We start from the raw sequence: 18954 nt of genomic DNA on the forward strand, positions 1-18954 counted from the left end.
CGAAATTTAACCGACAGAAACTACATGCTGTGATATGCAAATGATTAGCTTTTCATAGCATTCACACAAGGTTGGCGCCGGTGGCGACACCTACAACTTGCTGACATGAGGAAAGTTTCCAACAGATTTCTCATACACATACAGCAGTTGAGAGCCGTTGCCTGGTGAAACGTTGTGATGCCTCGAGTAAGGAGGAGAAATGCGTACCATCACGTTTCCGACTTTGATAAAGGTCGGATTGTAGCCTATCGCGATTGCGGTTTATCGTATCGCGACATTGGTGCTCGCGTTGGTCGAGATCCAACGACTGTTAGCAGAATATGGAATCGGTGAGTTCAGGAGGGTAATACGGAACGCCGTGCTGGATCCCAACGGCCTCGTATCACTAGCAGTCGAAATGACGGGATCTTATCCGCATGGCTGTAACGGATCGTGCAGCCACCTCTCGATCCCTGAGTCAACAGATGAGGACGTTTGCAAGACAACAACCATCTGTACGAACAGTTCGACGACGTTTGCAGCAGCATGGACTATCAGCTCGGAGACCATGGCTGCGGTTACAATTGACGCTGCATCACAGACAGGAGCGCCTGCGATGGTGTACTCAACGACGAACCTGGGTGCACGAATGGCAAAACGTCATTTTCTCGGATGAATCTAGGTCCTGTTTACAGCATCATGGTGGTCGCATCCGTGTTTGGCGACATCGCGGTGAACGCACATAGGAAGCGTGTATTCGTCATCGCCATACTGGCGTAGCACCCGGCGTGATGGTATGGGGTGCCATTGGTTACACGTCTCGGTCACTTGTTGTTCGCACTGATGGCACTTTGAACAGTGGACGTTACATTTCAGATGTGTTATGACCCGTGGCTCTAGCCTTCATTCGATCCCTGCGAAACCCTACATTTCAGTAGGATAATGCACGACCGCATGTTGCAGGTCCTGTACGGGCCATTCTGGAAACAAAAGTGTTCGAATGCTGCCCTGGCCAGCACATTCTCCAGATCTCCCACCAATTGAAAACGTCTGGTCAATGGTGGCCGAGCAATAGGCTCGTCAGAGTACGCCAGTCACTACTCTTGATGAACTGTGGTATCGTCTTGAAGCTGCATGGGCAGCTGTACCTGTACATGCCATCCAAGATCTGTTTGACTCATTGCCCAGGCGTATCAAGGCCGTTATTACGGTCAGTGGTGGTTGTTCTGGGTACTGATTTCTCACTATCTGTGCACCCAAATTGCGTGAAAATGTAATCACATGTGACTTCTAGTATAATATATTTGTCCAATGAATACCCGTTTATCATCTTCATTTCTTCCTGGTGTAGCAATTTTAATGGCCCGTAGTGTATATGAAAATGGTATCTGTTCTTTCAAACATGTCCGAAAGAACAGATACCATCTTCATATAAACTGAGGAACAGCTGTGTGCCTCGCGTCTATTGGTACACATATTCTGACATTTACAGCCCCGTCTCTTGGTCAAATTTTCGTTAGCTTTTTTCCCCATGATGTTTCCACTGCTCCTACAGTGGCTCTCTTTCTACAGCGTTCTGAAACGGACTCTAAATAATGAAAAGTGTGAGGTCATTGGTATGAGTGCTAAATGGAATCCGTTAAACTTCGGCTGCAAGATAAATCAAATCTAAAGGTCGTGAATTCAACCAAATAAGTAGGAATTAAAGTTACGAACAACTTAAATTGGAAAGAACACATAGAAAATATTGTGGCGAAGGCAAAAGAAAGACTGCGTTTTATTGACAGAAAGAAAACGTAACAGATTACCAAAGAGACTACCTGCATTACGCTGGTCCGTCCTCTTTTGGAGCACTGCTGCGCGTTCAAGGATCCTTACCAAATAGGATTAACGAAGTACATCGAGAAAGTTCAAAGAAGAGCAGCACGTTTTGTAGAATGCCGAAATAGAGGAGAGAGTGTCACTGACGTGATACAGGATTTGGGGTGGACATCATTAAAACAAAGACGTTTTTAGTTGCGCCCGGATCTTCCAACGAAATTTCAATCACCACCTTCCTGCACCGAATGCGAAAATATTTTGTTGACTCCGACCTACATAGGGAGAAACGATCATCGTCATAAAATAAGGGAAATCGGAGCTCGCAAGGAAAGAGATAGGTGTTCGTTTCTTCCGTGTGCTGTTCGAGATAGGAATAATAGAGAAGGTGGTTCGATGGATCCTCTACCAGGAACTTAAGTATGATTTGCAGAGTATTAATGTAGATGTAGAAATGTAATTATGGAAATCCTGTACATTGATATTTATATGTCGTGTGATTAAAGATTTTCATTCTTTTGATTTTAAATCCCATGTGTATAAGAAAACTTCGCGCGAATTTTAGTTGTGGTTAAGGAAAGTAATTCTACAAGTTATCTTGCGGAAATATACCATCACCATTAGGGAAGACGTCAAGCATGAATTGAAGCAGGTGTTCATCAATTACGTTCACGTACTGCACAGTTGTCACGGTGCCGTCGATTACTACGACGAAGCCAAAGTAAATGTCGCGCACAGCATAATACTGAACCCACTGGCCTACACTTGTGGCACAGTGCATGGTTCATGCAGCCAAATTTCTGGATGACAGCGTGTCCAGATACCATCATCTACGTCTACATGTACATAGATAATGCGCGAGCCACCGTAAGGCGCGTGGCAGAAGGTAACCTGTACCAGCACAGGTCATTACCCGTCCTGTTACACTCACAAATCGAGCGAGCGAAAAACGACTATACGCATCAGCCCTAATTCCTCGTATCTTATCTTCGTGGTCCTTAAGCGCGATGTATGTTGGCTGGAACAGAATCGTTCGGCAGCCAGCTTCAAATGCCTGTTCGCTAAATTTTCTTAATAGTGTTGCCCGAAAAAAAACGCTGCCTTCCCTGCAGTGATTCCCATTTCAGTTCCAGAAGCGTCTCCGTCACACTTACGTTTTGTTCGAACCTACCGGTAACAAATATAGCAGCCCTCCTCCAAACTGTTTCGATGCCTTAATTCAATCCGACCTAGTACGGATCCCAAACACTTGTGCAGTACCCAAGAATAGGTCGCACCAGTGACCTATATGTGGTGCTTCCCTACCGTGATTTTCACATGCTCGTTGCACTCATATCGCTTTGCAGCGTTACGCCCAGATATTTAAACGACTTGGCTGTGTCAAGCTGGACACTAGCAGTACAGTATCCGAACACTACAGGTTTGTTCTTCCTACTCATCCGCATTAAGTTACATTTTTCCACATTTAAGACTAGCAGCTATTCCTCACACTAACTGGAAATTTTGTCTAAGTTGGCTTGTATCTCAATTTCGACACTATACGCACACCACGACCTGGTATAACAAGAAATGTGATTCATCCAACCAGGTGACAATTTTCTGTTGATCCGCCATCCAATATTGATGATTCAGTACCCACTGCAGCCATTATTGACGATGGCATTGGGTCAATACGGGAAATCGTTAGGGTCGTTTGCTGTAGAGCTGTGGATCCTGTCATGAGATACGCCGCAGAACGCCGCCAATCCTGCTACAGGAGCCGGGAAAGCCTCTGACCCCCATGTTCCATAATGAGAGGTAGACGTCTAATTTACTGTAGCTTATTCGTTGTTGAAACCTCCTTCAACCACTTTGCGCAGATGTGCACGACAGTAACGCGCTAAGAATGGACCGGCTTCATCCTTTCCAAGCTACAGGCCCAGTCTGCAGTTTGTCAGAATCACTTACGTCAGTGTATTCCCCATTTACAGCCGTATCGTCCGGCCACAACTGTGTGAAAAGGCTCATAGTACTAGAACAAATGAAATATTAGTTCACTTTAATATATAAATGAATACAAGATTTACTTAACTTTGACACACTTCTTGCAGTACTGTACTGGATAATTTACAGATGTCATGGGCTAGCAAAGCATTACTTGAGGCACTAATTAACAAAACTGTTCTCTTTGAGTACAATGTTCAACATTGGTAAAGGTATATGTCCATTTGAAGCTTCATGAACACTGTCTACTCGGTGTTGTTGATTCCTAAAGCCGAGGTCTCGAACTGTGCCGAGCACGACGCTATATTGACCTCAGTGTGAGTGCGCTGCCGTACTGAGAAGGGAAGCGTGGTCTTGAGGAGCGCCTCCCATACAGCGAACGATAGCTAAAGTTTGTGGTATCGACGCGTATTGCCAACTTTAGTGTGGCAACACGGTCTCTAGACGCTACCAGAATAATGATTAACCTCTAATTTCTGCTCTTCTTATCTGCTTTCCTCATCTAGCCACGCATAGCTGCACCCACCATCAGTAGACAACTTACAACTCAGCCTGAAAGGAGCAAACAGTTTGATGACCACAGGCACCAGTTGTACGGTTGCCAAATAAGCCACGAGTAGACTGAAGTGCCGATTAAGCTTTATGCAAATTACAAAACTTTTAGACGAGCCACCTAAAATACGGGGAGAAAATTTATGACGAAACTGTATAAGTAGACGTTAACAAACGCTTGCATCTGTTTATCATCCACCGTTCTCGACATGGAGAGCGTTTAATAACTTGAGAAATGGCGTTACGCGGTGCAATACTAACCTGAGAAAGTAGGGATACAATGAGAGAGATTCCTTTCAGTGTAGTGGAATACAAGATCATCAACATCTAGTGATATGTCAAAAAATTGGCAAAACTTGCAATGTAGCAGGTATTATCCAAGAAAATGACAAAGCCATCCATGTGACTAATTATTAGAAATATGCGATATAGTTGAGTCCCGTAACAGCACCAAGCGGCATTCAGTCTTGTGGTAGGGTTAGTAGTCGTCATAATGATTTGGCTCATCTGTGTAGTTTTAAGACTGCGCTATTGAAGTTTCTGGATGTCGTTTTCTCGTATAGTAGTTGCATGACAATATCTATGCTTCATCAGTTGCTTGTCTTTTCAGTATGTACACGATTCTGTCTTTGTTACAGATGCGTGGACGGTTAGTTCGTACCTGAAGTACATCAATGTGAAGATCTGGACAAACGCTGACTGTCAAAATATCCACGGTAGCGACCTCGTCGACGACAATGCTATATGCGCTATGGGAACACAGGGTCAGCTACCATGCAATGTAAGTCCTACATCGATAGAATTTTGGCCTTTTCGTGGCGTTCCTAGTTAAGACAGTGATGCAACCAGATTCATCGTTGGCTAAATACTATCACATAAAAGCAAGTTCATAAGTAATATTGCATTTTAGTATAGGAATTATTCTGAGAAGTCGACATCAACATTAATTTTTATTTATACTTTGCCAAACCCATCTTTAGCAAAAGGTTTTGGTAATAAAACGCTGCAGATAGAGTAACAGTTTGGATCAGTGATATGATCGAAACACATACCGAATGTGACAATTGACGGTTTGACAGACCATTTGCTTCAACTGACATTATAAGCGCACTTTTCTGGAGTGGGTTTCGTCTATGAACTATAATGAAAATAAAAATATGTTAGAAAGGGTCAAGTACAACATAAACTATTCTTCCAGTGTTCGTCCTCCAATCTTGAAGTGAGTTAAGGCCTTCGCTGTAGAAGTATATTTTGTAAGTGGGTCGAGCAAAGCCTATCGAAATGTTCATCCATTTGTTATAACTGAGCAAGTCCATCGAAGAAGTATGAGAGATAACTTCAGTGTATATGACCGAATATTGACTGACCAGCCATCATATTTTTATTAATGTAAATTCTAAAAGATGAGAAGAATTTCATTTTGAATGCATATATTTTTAATTTTAGATTCCTGTTTCAATCCAAGTTACGTGCAGATGGATGTTAGTTTCTATTTTAAGGAATAATAATTGCTTCAATATGTCGGTCAATAAGAAAGGAACACAAGTTTTCTGTACAGAAAAATACTGACCCATTTTCGTAATACCAGGTCTCCGAAAATATTGCTTCGCAATTTTGAACAGTTTCAGAAATTCACCATGTTAGTTACAGAAATATCCTTTATGTACTGTCGGTAACTTCTCGAGAGCGCATGTTTTAAGTACCAATTTAGAGAAGTAATGAGAAACGAACCTTTCCCGTCAGAATAAATGACTTGTAACGAACACATGTAAATCACAGCGAGCCACCATTTGTACACACATGTGCTGACAGGAAGACTAAGGGCGTTACATTACACAGATGATCCACCATAATGGCGAAAACCTTTAGAGGACCTGAAGAACAGCTTTAAATTTGAAAGCAATGAAACTCAAGAATTGCATCCGTCCATGGATGCAATGAGAACTCCAGCAAAACTTGAGAGAGAAGAATAGTGTCACAGGCAGCATCTTTTAACGCCACCAGAGGAGACAGGGCAAATTCCCAGCAGAAAAAAGGCAATCACGTTATCTGTTCACAGCTGAAGCGTTTAGTTATCAACGATCACCTACAGATGCAATAAGGAGCACTGAAGTTCAAATAGTTGTAGGTAAAGAGAGCTGGCTAAAGCCGGAAATAAGTTCAACCGAAATCTTTTCAAACGATCTTACAGTGTTCAGAAAGGATAGACTAAATACGATTGGTGGTGGAGTATATATTGCTGTCAGAGGAAGTTTCCGTTGTAGTGAAATTAAAGTATATAGTTCGTGTGAAATAGTGTGGGTAGAGGTTATACCTGACAATCGGACTAAACTGTTAATTGGATCGTTTTACCGACTACTGATAGCCTTGGGAACGGCAGCCTTGACAAAACTCCACCATTTGGTGAGCAAGATGTATGAGACAGGCGAAATACCCCCAGACTTCAAGAAGAATGTATTAATTCCAGTCCCAAAGAAAACAGGTGTTCACAAATGTGAAAATTACCGAACTAACAGTTTAATAAGCCACGGCTGCAAAATACTAACACGAATTCTTTACGGGCGAATGGAAAAACTGGTAGAAGCCGACCTCGGAGAAGATCAGTTTGGATTCCGTAGAAATTTTGGAACACGTGAGGCAATACTGACCCTACGACTTACCTTAGAAGCTAGATTAAGGAAAGGCAAACCTACGTTTCTAGCATTTGTAGACTTAGAGAAAGCTTTTGAAAATGTTGACTGGAATACTCTCTTTCAAATTCTGAAGGTGGCAGGGGTAAAATACAGGGAGCGAAAGGCTTGTACAGAAACCATATGGCAGTTATAAGAGTCGAGGGCAATGAAAGGAAAACATTGGTTGGGAAGGGAGTGAGACAGGGTTGTAGCCTATCCCCGATGTTATTCAATCTGTATATTGAGCAAGCAGTAAAGGAAACAAAAGAAAATTGAGGAGTAGGAATTAAAATCCATGGAGAAGAAATCAAAACTTTGAGGTTCGCCGATGTCATTGTAATTCTGTCAGAGACAGCAAAGGACATGGAAGAGCAGCTGAACGGAATGGACAGTGTCGTGAAAGGAGGACATAAGATGAACACCAATTAAAGCAAAACGAGGATATTGGAATGTAGTCGAATTAAATCGGGTGATTCTACGGGAATTAGATTAGGAAATGAGACGTTTAAAGTAATAAATGAGTTTTGCTATTTGGGGAGCAAAATAACAGATGATGGTCGAAGTAGAGAGGATATAAAATGTAGACTGGCAATGGCAAGGAAAGCATTTCTGAAGAAGAGAAATTTCTTAACATCGAATATAGATTTAAGTGCCATGAAGTCTTTTCTGAAAGTATTTGTATGGAGTGTAGCCATGTATGGAAGTGAAACGTGGTCAATAAATAGTTTAGACAAGAAGAGAATAGAAGCTTTCGAAATGTGGTGCTACAGAAGAATGCTAAAGATTAGATGGGTAGATCACATACCTAATAAGGAGGTACTGAATAGAATTGGAGAGAAGAGAATTTGTGGCACAACTTGATTGGAAGGGATCGGTTGGTAGGGCATATACTGAAGCATCATAGGACCACCAATTTAGTATTGGAGGGCAGCGTGGAGGGTAAAAATCGTAAAGGGAGACCAAGAGATGAATACACTAAACAGATTCAGAAGGATGTATGTTGCAGTGGGTACTGGGACATGAAGAAGCTTGCACAGAATAGAGTAGCATGGAGAGCTGCATCAAACCAGTCTCTGGACTGAAGACCAGAACAACAACAATCCACTCCCCGACACAGAAGATATAGTTGCTGAACAGTTCAAAGAAAACTTGAGTCTGATTTCAAAGAAGTACCGCGTTCATACAATTATAGTCGGTGGTCCCTTCAATCTACCCTCGATATGCTGGAAAAATTATACTTTTAAAGCCGGCGGCAGACATAAAACGTCATCCGAAATTGTACTGAATGCTTTCTCAGAAAACTATTTTGAACAATTAGTTCATGAGCCCACTCGAAAGCATACCTGACTTTTTAGCGACAAATAATCCTGGACAAATAGTGATTATTGTGACGAATACCGCGATTAGCGACCACAAGGCAGTTGCTGCTAGGCTGAAAACCGCAACTCCTAGAAACATAAAAAAGAAACGCAAAGCATATCTAGTTTAAAAAAGCTGATAAAAATGCTCGTAATGCCTTTTTAAGAGACCGTTTTCACTCCTTCCGATCTGATCATGTAAGTGTAGTAAAGCTGTGGAATGTTTTCAAAGAGATAGTATCGACAGCAAGTGAGACATATATACCACATAAATTATTTAGTGATGGTACTGATCCCCCATAGTACACAAAACGAGTAGGATCATTGTTGCAGAAGCAACATAAAAAGCATGCCAAATTTAAAAGTACCCTAAATTATCAAGATTGTCAAAGTTTTACAGAATTCGAAATATGGCGCGTACTTCAATGCGAGATGCTTTTAACAATTTCCACAACGAAATTCTGTCTCGAAATCTGGCAGAAAACCCAAAGAGATTCTGGTCATACATAAAGCACACTAGTGGCAAGACGGAATCAATACCTTCACTGCGCGATAACAACGGTGAAGTCTCTGATGACAGTGCTACTAAGGCAGAGTTATCAAACACGACTTTCCGAAACACCTTCACTAAAGAAGACAATGTAAATATTCCTGAATTCCAATCAAGGACAACTGCCAAGATGAGAAACATAGAAGTAGATATCCTAGGTGTAACGAAGCAGCTTAAGTCACTTAATAAAGGCAAGGCCCCCAGTCCAGAGTGTATACCAGTCAGGTTCCTCTAAGGGCATGCTGACAAAATAGCTCCATATTTATCAATTATATACAACCACACGCTCACAGAAAGATCCGTACCTAAAGACTGGAAATTGCTCAAGTCACACCAATACCCAAAAAAGGAAGAAGGAGTCATCCGCTGAATTAGAGGCCAATATCATTAACGTCAGTTTGCAGTTGGGTTTTGGAACATATACTGTATTCGAACATTATGAAGTACCTCGAAGAAAACGGTTTATTGACATATACTCAGCACGGTTTCCGAAAATATCATCCTTTGAAACACGACTAACTCTTTATGCCCATGAAGTAATAAGTGCTGTCGACAGGGGATGTCAAATTGATTCCATATTTTTAGATTTCCAGAAAGCTTTCGACACCGTTCCTTACAATCGTCTTCTAACCAAACTGCGTGCCTATGGAATATCGCCTCAGTTGTGCAACTGGATTCGTGATTTTCTGTCAGAAAGGTCACAGTTCGTAGTAACAGACGGAAGGTCATCGAGTAAAACAGAAATAATATACGGCGTTCCCCAAGGAAGTGTTATAGGCCCTCTATTGTTCCTGATCTTTATTAACGGCAAAGGAGACAATCTGAGTAGCCGTCTTAGATTTTTTGCAGATGATGCTGTTATTTCCCGTCTTATAATGTTATCAGATGATCAAAACGACTTGCAAAATGATTTAGATAAGATATCTGTATGGTGCGAAAAGTGGCAATTGACCCTAAATAAAGAAAAGTGAGAAGTTTTTCACATGGGTTCTAAAAGAAATCAGCTGAATTTCGATTACTCGATAAGTCACACATATCTGAAGACTGTAAATTCAACTAAATACTTAGGGATTACAATTACAAATAACCTAAATTGGAACTATCACGTAGATAATATTGTGGGTAAAGGAAACCAAAGACTGCCATTCATTGGCAGAACACTTAGAAGGTGCAACATGTCTACTAAAGAGACTGCTTACACCACGCTTGTCCGCCCTATTCTGGAGTATTGCTGTGCGTTGTGGGATCCGCATCAGGTGGGACTGACGGATGACATCGAAAAAGTGCAAAGAAGGATGGATCGTTTTATGCTATAGTGAAGTAGGAGAGATAGTGCCACAGACATGATACGTGAATTGGAGTGGCAATCATTAAAACAAAGGCGTTTTTCGTTGCGACGGGATCTTCTCATGAAATTTCAATCACCAGTTTTCTCCTCCGGTGGCGAAAAAATTCTGCTGGCACCCACCTACATAGGGAGAAATGATCATCACGATAAAATAAGAGAAATCACAGCTCGCACAGAAAATTTTAGGTTCTAGTTTTTTCCCGCGCTCCTTTCGAGAGTGAACGGTAGAGAGACAGCTTGAAGGTGGTTCATTGAACCCTCTGCCATGCACTTTGTAGTGAATAACAGAGTAATCACGTAGATGAAGCAGCGTGCTGTGACGTCTCGTGTATCTGCAGGTCATGCAGGAATTCTGGTTACAGAAGATATTACGGCATGCTGCTTCCTTCTGCGGTCAATTAAGGTAGAAATCTGTCAACTGCAATGAGATAACCGTATGTCACCTTCATCCTCTTAAAGGACTACGCGTTTTCGCCTTTACCCCCTCAGAATTGTTCACGATAACTCTTTAGGGAGCGTGCAACGCTTCTATTTCTGGTTGTGTTATAATGTATATTCTCATTAGGCATACAGTGGACTTGGCCTTCCCAGATGAATCGATAATATAAAGTTAATTACCGGGATATTCCAAGAAGTGCGGTAGGACTATTACGGTTTACAGTGTATATAAATGATCTAGTACAGGGCTTCCCAACCTTTTCAGCTGGCGGACCCCTTCTTCAGTCGAAAATCCATGGCGGACCCCTAGTCACTCAAGAGCACAGTAACTTTAAATTTCAGAGCGAAACCCATGGGAATTGAAAGCTTCTTAATGCAAGTGCCATGTTCCCAATGCCCCTACTCCCCCCAACCCCTCCGCCCCCCCCCCCCCGCCCGAACTATCAATAGTCTTTGGTTTTGAGATGAATGATAACAACTTGAAATTAACGATCCAATTTGAATTCCTACTGTATCCAGACACTTACTAGTGTATTTACTCCCTTTGTTCAACACACTATGGTCTGATTAAAATTACTTGGTAATTGAAACTTCACACGTTGGAGCTGTCTTCCTCCAAGAGCAATCAACGTCACGTCCAAACTGTTCGCTGTTGATAAGCTACCGCTTATGGTCTGTTCACTTCCACTATTTGGCTACTGTTGTGTAAGGAGCATGCATATTTCGTAACAATCGTGTGTGTGTGTGTGTGTGTGTGTGTGTGTGTGTGGTTTTTCGTGAAATCCGAAGAAAAATGTTCAAATGTATGTAAAGACTTCCTTTGGTCGTCCTCCCTCCTCATTCATTTCAACCGGAAACTTCCCTTGTTGTGAAGGCGATGGAGAAACTGCAGCCTTCTTCAATAATCCTGACTTCAACCACCGATGCATGTTAGAAGTAATAAACTGGTCAAAAATCGACTTATGAAATATGTAGTGCACTGACAAAGCAAGTTTAACATTTAATGATGCCTGGGGCCCATACGCGCCAGCGAGCGCTGTGATTGGTTGAGAAAGCTCGCTCCGGCGCACAAACGCCCCCCGTATTGTTGCGAAGCAATCGATCAGAGAAGCTGCATTCTCCGGCACTAAACTGTGTATACGTTCTCACTTAGGAACCGCAAAGGCTGCTTGGGGATACGACCTGTTCACAAGAAAAAAAAATAGTGATGAATTTGATTTTCACATTTTTATTCAATAATTTTACTCATTATTTTACACGATTTGGTGAAAGGTGGCCGCGGACCCCCTAGAAAGAGCCGGCGGAACCCTAAGGGGTCCGCGGACCACACGTTGGGAAGCCTTGATCTAGTAGAAAGCGCCGGAAGCTGTTTACCACTGAACGCAGACGAAGCGGTTGTCTATAAGAAAGTAGCAACGCCAGAAGACAGCACCGGTTTTCAGAATGACCTGCAGAGGATTGATGAATAGTTCAGGCAGTCAGACACGATGACTGCCTAGCTAAGGAGGAGGAGCTTAAGTGGAATGAGCGCGTAAAACAAATAATAGGAAAAGCAGGTCCCACGCTGAGATTCATACGAAGAATCTTAACGAAATTCTTCTCATCCACAAAAGAAGCGGCTTATAAGGTGCTTGATCGACTGTTTATCTGTATGGGATCCTTACCAGGTAGGATGATAGGAGAGATAAAGACGATCGAACGAAGAACGGCATGTCTCGCCACGGGATCGTTTAGTCAACGCGAGAGCCTTACAGGGAAGCTCAACAAACTCCGGAGGCAGACAAGAGAAGCATTGTGCATCACGGAGAAGTTTGTTATTGAAACTTCAAGGAAACACTTTCCGGGAAGAATTGGACAATATATTAATTCCTGCCACACATATCTCGCGAAATGACCACGGCTAGAAAATTCGAGAAATCAGAGCTAATACAGGATGCTTACCGATAATCACTGTTTCAACGCGCCATTGGCGAGTGGAACAGGGTAGTAGCCCCCGCCACGCACCGTCAGATGTCTTGAGGAATATGATGTAGATTTAGTGGATGTCGGTATTTTCAATTATATTAGTAAAGCGTTCAACATGCAGTGCTTGTCTAATATCGGCATTCCCTTTACCGTCCAACAACGAATATCCCGCTACAAAGCAGAGGCACTTCTCCGATGATTCGATTAATCGTAATTGATCAGATGTTAGGGTCGAACATTCGCTGCCATACTTTTCAGAATTTAATTAGTTATTCTTTCCGAACGGCTCTCTTAAATGTAAGTTGCGTGGTTCCACAGAAATTTCTGGAACTAGGCAATTTTAGCTCTACGTCATCCAAGTTCGGAAATTTAGAATTGCACCCTAAATATTTAAATTCTCTTACTTGTTCAATGATTTGTCCATCTATAACAGTTTTGGCCCTTATGAGTAACAACCCTTGAAATGCCCCACTTTTGTTTTATCTACCAGTACTCTCATTCCGTATTTAGTGGCAGTTTGACTCAACTTTCATCCTGCAATTTGTGGTTCTTCTGTTATAATCTGATCATCAGTAAACAGCATCATGTCTCATTTAATATGATAAACCATTTATGAATGGTATCGTCTTGAAACATCGAACAGTATGGGGGACAGTGGACAGCTTTATCTAATTCCTTGATTGTCTTGTGACAGCCAGAGCGAGAGCACCAGCAGCAGCGAGTACTGTTTGTATAAAGCGTTTATTTTGCATTTTCTTTACGACCTTCCACTAAGGAAGGGATTCCATTTGTGTTTATCTGCTCTGCATAGTAACTAACAGTTCTTGATAAAACTTTACGTAGTTTTCGTGTTAGATTTCTTAGTGTTTTCTTGATCGTTTAGAACAGAAAGCGCCCTAAAACCGTCTTTTGTTTGTTTCGCGGCCGTTAGCCACTAGTCACTTGAATCAGCAGTTGTCTTGTGACAGCCAGAGCGAGAGCACCAGCAGCAGCGAGTACTGTTTGTATAAAGCGTTTTTGTACTTATTTGCTGCGCTTAGCTTTTAAATAGTTTTTCTGGGAAAACCTAGCGTAGTTTTCGCGTCTCGTATTTCAGTGAGTGTTTCTTGATTATCAGAGTAGCTCATCAGAAGATTATCTTGGGAATTTGTCACCGTATAGAGTAGGGTAAACATAGTCATGTGTAGGGACTGTGGTTGTTGTGAGCGGACGCAAGGAGAATTGGCCACTCTTCGGGGGCAGGTGGAGGCTTTGTCTGTTAGGCTCATCGAGCTCGAGGCGCAGGCGTCGGCTCGTAGTGCCGTTGGGGCAACTGTGGTGAGACCTATGCCTACTTCGGTGGCCTTGGAATCACATGGAACCCCTGATGTCGCTGCGTCTTCCGGCAGTGAGCATCTTACCGGTCAGCCATCACTCCAGGGTGAATGGCGGACAGTGGTGGGCTCGCGCGTGCCTGGCCGAAAGGCGAAGGTGGGATCTGGCCGCGTGGCAGCTGCCTTACCCCTTTCCAACAGGTACGGGGTGCTTCCTAGTGGTGATGACATCGTTTCCGAGCCACCACAGGATGCCTCGCCTGTTGGGCCAGTGGCCGATTCTCCGGCAAGGTCCCGACAGTCACAGAGGGCGGGCCTATTAGTTATAGGGAGCTCCAACGTTAGGCGGGTTATGGAGCCCCTCAGGAAAATAGCGGGTAGGTCGGGGAAGAATGCCAGTGTGCACTCGGTGTGCTTGCCGGGGGGTCTCGTCCGTAATGTGGAGGAGGCCCTTCCGGCAGCTATTGAACGCACTGGGTGTGACCGGCTGCAGATAGTAGCACATGTCGGAACGAATGACGCCTGCCGCTTGGGTTCTGAGGCCATCCTTGGTTCCTTCCGGCGGCTGGCTGATTTAGTGAAGACAACCAGCATCACACGCGGAGTGCAAGCTGAGCTTAATATCTGCAGCATAGTGCCCAGAGTCGATCGCGGTCCTCTGGTTTGGAGCCGTGTGGAGGGTCTAAACCAGAGGCTCAGACGACTCTGCGACTATAATGGTTGCAAATTCATCGACCTCCGTTATTGGGTGGAGAACTGTAGGGCCCCCCTAGACAGGTCAGGCGTGCACTACACACCGGAAGCAGCTACTAGGGTAGCAGAGTACGTGTGGCGTGCACACGGGGGTTTTTTAGGTTAGAGGGACCCCCCCTTGGGCGAAACGATAAAATACCTGACGGCTTACCAGAGAGGACATTATCATCGTTGATAAAGAACGTCCGTCCTCAGAGACCAAAAACAGGAAAAGTTAACGTAATATTGGTAAACTGCAGGAGTATCCAGGGCAAGGTTCCTGAATTAGTATCTCTTATTGAAGGAAATAGTGCGCATATAGTATTAGGAACGGAAAGTTGGTTAAAACCGGAAGTGAACAGTAACGAAATCCTAGACACAGAATGGAATATATACCGCAAGGATAGGATAAACGCCAATGGTGGAGGAGTATTTATAGCAGTAAAGAATTCAATAATATCCAGTGAAGTTATTAGCGAATGCGAATGTGAAATAATCTGGGTTAAGTTAAGTATCAAAGGTGGGTCAGATATGATAGTCGGATGCTTCTATAGACCACCTGCATCAGCAACCGTAGTAGTTGAGCGCCTCAGAGAGAACCTGCAGAACGTCGTGAAGAAGTTTCGTGATCATACTATTGTAATAGGGGGAGACTTCAATCTACCAGGTATAGAATGGGATAGTCACACAATCAGAACTGGAGCCAGGGACAGAGACTCTTGTGACATTATCCTGACTGCCTTGTCCGAGAATTACTTCGAGCAGATAGTTAGAGAACCAACTCGTGAAGCTAACGTTTTAGACCTCATAGCAACAAATAGACCGGAACTTTTCGACTCCGTGAATGTAGAAGAGGGTATCAGTGATCATAAGTCAGTGGTTGCATCAATGACTACAAGTGTAATAAGAAATGCCAGGAAAGGAAGGAAAATATATTTGCTTAACAAGAGTGATAGGGCACAAATCGCAGAATATCTGAGTGACCACCATCAAACGTTCATTTCTGAGGAAGAGGATGTGGAACAAAAATGGAAAAAATTCAGAAACATCGTCCAGTACGCCTTAGATAAGTTCGTACCGACTAAGGTCCAAAGCGAGGGGAAAGATCCACCGTGGTATAACAATCATGTACGAAAGGTACTACGGAAACAAAGAAAGCTTCATCATAGGTTTAAGAGTAGTCGAATCATAGCTGATAAGGAAAAGCTGAACGAAGCGAAAAAGAGCGTAAAGAGAGCAATGAGAGAAGCATTCAACGAATTCGAACATAAAACATTGGCAAACAATCTAAACAAGAACCCTAAAAAGTTTTGGTCATATGTAAAATCGGTAAGCGGATCTAAATCCCCTATTCAGTCACTCGTTGACCACGATGGCACCGAAACAGAGGATGACCGAAGAAAGGCAGAAATACTGAATTCAGTGTTCCGAAACTGTTTCACTGCGGAAAATCGTAACACGGTCCCTGACTTCAGCCGTCGCACGGACGCCAAAATGGAAAATATTGAAATAAACGATATCGGAATTGAAAAACAACTGCTATCACTTAGTAGCGGAAAAGCATCCGGACCAGACGACATACCCTTAAGATTCTACAGTGATTATGCTAAAGAACTTGCCCCCTTTCTATCAGCAATTTATCGTAGATCGCTGGAAGAACGTAAAGTACCTAGCGACTGGAAGAAAGCGCAGGTCGTTCCCATTTTCAAGAAGGGTCATAAATCAGATGCGAATAATTGTAGGCCTATTTCGCTTACGTCAATCTGTTGTAGAATAATGGAACATGTTTTGTGTTCTCGTATTATGACGTTCTTAGATAATACAAATCTCCTTCATCATAACCAACATGGATTCCGCAAACAGAGATCATGTGAAACTCAGCTCGCCCTATTTGCCCAAGAAATTCACAGTGCCGTAGACACTGGCGAGCAGATTGATGCCGTATTCCTGGACTTCAGGAAGGCATTTGATACGGTTCCGCACTTACGTTTAGTGAAAAAAATACGAGCTTACGGAATATCGGACCAGGTTTGTGATTGGATTCAGGATTTCCTAGAAGAAAGAACACAACATGTCATTCTTAACGGTTCAAAATCTGCAGATGTAGAGGTAATTTCGGGAGTACCGCAGGGAAGCGTGATAGGACCTTTATTGTTTACAATATACATAAATGACTTAGTTGACAACATCGGTAGCTCCGTGAGGCTATTTGCAGATGACACGGTTGTCTACAAGAAAGTAGCAACATCAGAAGACTCGTACGTACTCCAGGAGGACCTGCAGAGGATTAATGCATGGTGCGACAGCTGGCAGCTTTCCCTAAACGTAGATAAATGTAATATAATGCGCATACATAGGGGCAGAAATCCATTCCAGTACGATTATGCCATAGGTGGTAAATCATTGGAAGCGGTAACGACCGTAAAATACTTAGGAGTTACTATCCGGAGCGATCTGAAGTGGAATGATCACATAAAACAAATAGTGGGAAAAGCAGGCGCCAGGTTGAGATTCATAGGAAGAATTCTAAGAAAATGTGACTCATCGACGAAAGAAGTAGCTTACAAAACGCTTGTTCGTCCGATTCTTGAGTATTGCTCATCAGTATGGGACCCTTACCAGGTTGGATTAATAGAAGAGATAGACATGATCCAGCGAAAAGCAGCGCGATTCGTCATGGGGACATTTAGCCAGCGCGAGAGCGTTACGGAGATGCTGAACAAGCTCCAGTGGCGGACACTTCAAGAAAGGCGTTACGCAATACGGAGAGGTTTATTATCGAAATTACGAGAGAGCACATTCCGGGAAGAGATGGGCAACATATTACTACCGCCCACATATATCTCGCGTAATGATCACAACGAAAAGATCCGAGAAATTAGAGCAAATACGGAGACTTACAAGCAGTCGTTCTTCCCACGCACAATTCGTGAATGGAACAGGGAAGGGGGGATCAGATACTGGTACAATAAGTACCCTCCGCCACACACCGTAAGGTGGCTCGCGGAGTATAGATGTAGATGTAGATGTAGATTAAAGGCAACAGAGTCTGTCCTATCTCTTACAGTGCAGATCCTTATTTTATTATTTTATGAAATATGACTGAATTGCCTTAATCAGGGGTGCTGGAATTCCCATTTCCTTAAGTGAGTCCTACAGCGTTTTCCGCTTTTCCTTCTCAGACGCCTCTTTATAATCGTAAAAGCATCATATGTTCGTGATCTAAATTTTCTTCTTTTCTCACTTACATGTGCAAAGTGAAAAGACAAACAGAACATGATCTACCTCTTCCAAGACCATGTTATATATCTAACATACTTGTTTCCACTATTGGTATTAATTTCTTGTTAATAATTTTAGCAGTGTGTAACAAGGATTTACCAGACTCATTCCTAGGTAATTTGCACATTGTTATTTATCACGTTTCTTGTAAATTCAGCTTCATTTTATTCATGTGGCACACGTCCGCTCTGCCAGCAAGCATTCACAAAAGTTAAAAGTCTGTGCTTTACTGGATCAGCTATATAGTTAATCATGTCCATGTTTATATTATCAGTGTTCGGTGGCTTTTTGTTCTCTGTTTCTTGGATTACATTCCCCAGTTGTTATCAGACCTATAGATTCACTAATATTGCTGTTTATTTCTGGCACTTCGTTATCAGTTCATAAAAATTTGAATTACTTCAATCATTTTCTTTCGCATATTATAATTAATTGTAAAGCACCTCGTGCTTGCTCATTCAAGTCCTTCATAACTTTGTATGCTTTGTTTTATCTTATATGAATATCATGCTCTATTTCACATAGCATATCGATCCGAACTTTACCGTTTAATTTTTCGTATTTCTTTATTTCCTAAAGCAGTTTTATTTTTATCATTCTCTCTGTAATTCATGTTATTAGATGACGAAAGGTTATTAGATAAGTCTCCTTTTTGTCTGTTATTAGCTCGCTAATATGCTCATTCCAAATCGTTAGTTCCCTATTAGAATATATCTTTTTTTATTATTCCTAATGCTTCAGCAGGTGTGTGTGATATAATTTCTTTAATAGTACCGGTATTCTCCATTTTATTGTTACTTACCGGTTTCATTTCACATTTCTCATTTTGTTTCTTTCGGTATAACAATTTGATACTATATTCCTGGAGTAGAAACACTTTATAAATTCTTACGTCCTACTGGGTGCTTATGCATAGTTCCTGTCGTCTTTTCTTTCTTTTTTTTTAAGAAAAAAATGTGTCACT

General features: G+C 42.4%; 1 protein-coding gene across 1 annotated transcript in view; it reads left to right on the forward strand.

Moving 5' to 3' along the window:
- LOC124775667 (brachyurin-like) overlaps positions 1-18954 on the forward strand; it is a 102362-nt gene that overhangs the window by 36710 nt on the left and 46698 nt on the right. The window contains exon 6 of the mRNA XM_047250495.1: positions 4971-5113. Coding sequence (XP_047106451.1) covers positions 4971-5113 — 143 coding nt within the window. The remainder of the gene's footprint in view (positions 1-4970; positions 5114-18954) is intronic.

The sequence above is a fragment of the Schistocerca piceifrons genome, chromosome 2, assembly GCF_021461385.2.
Source record: "Schistocerca piceifrons isolate TAMUIC-IGC-003096 chromosome 2, iqSchPice1.1, whole genome shotgun sequence".
NCBI lineage: Eukaryota > Metazoa > Arthropoda > Insecta > Orthoptera > Acrididae > Schistocerca > Schistocerca piceifrons.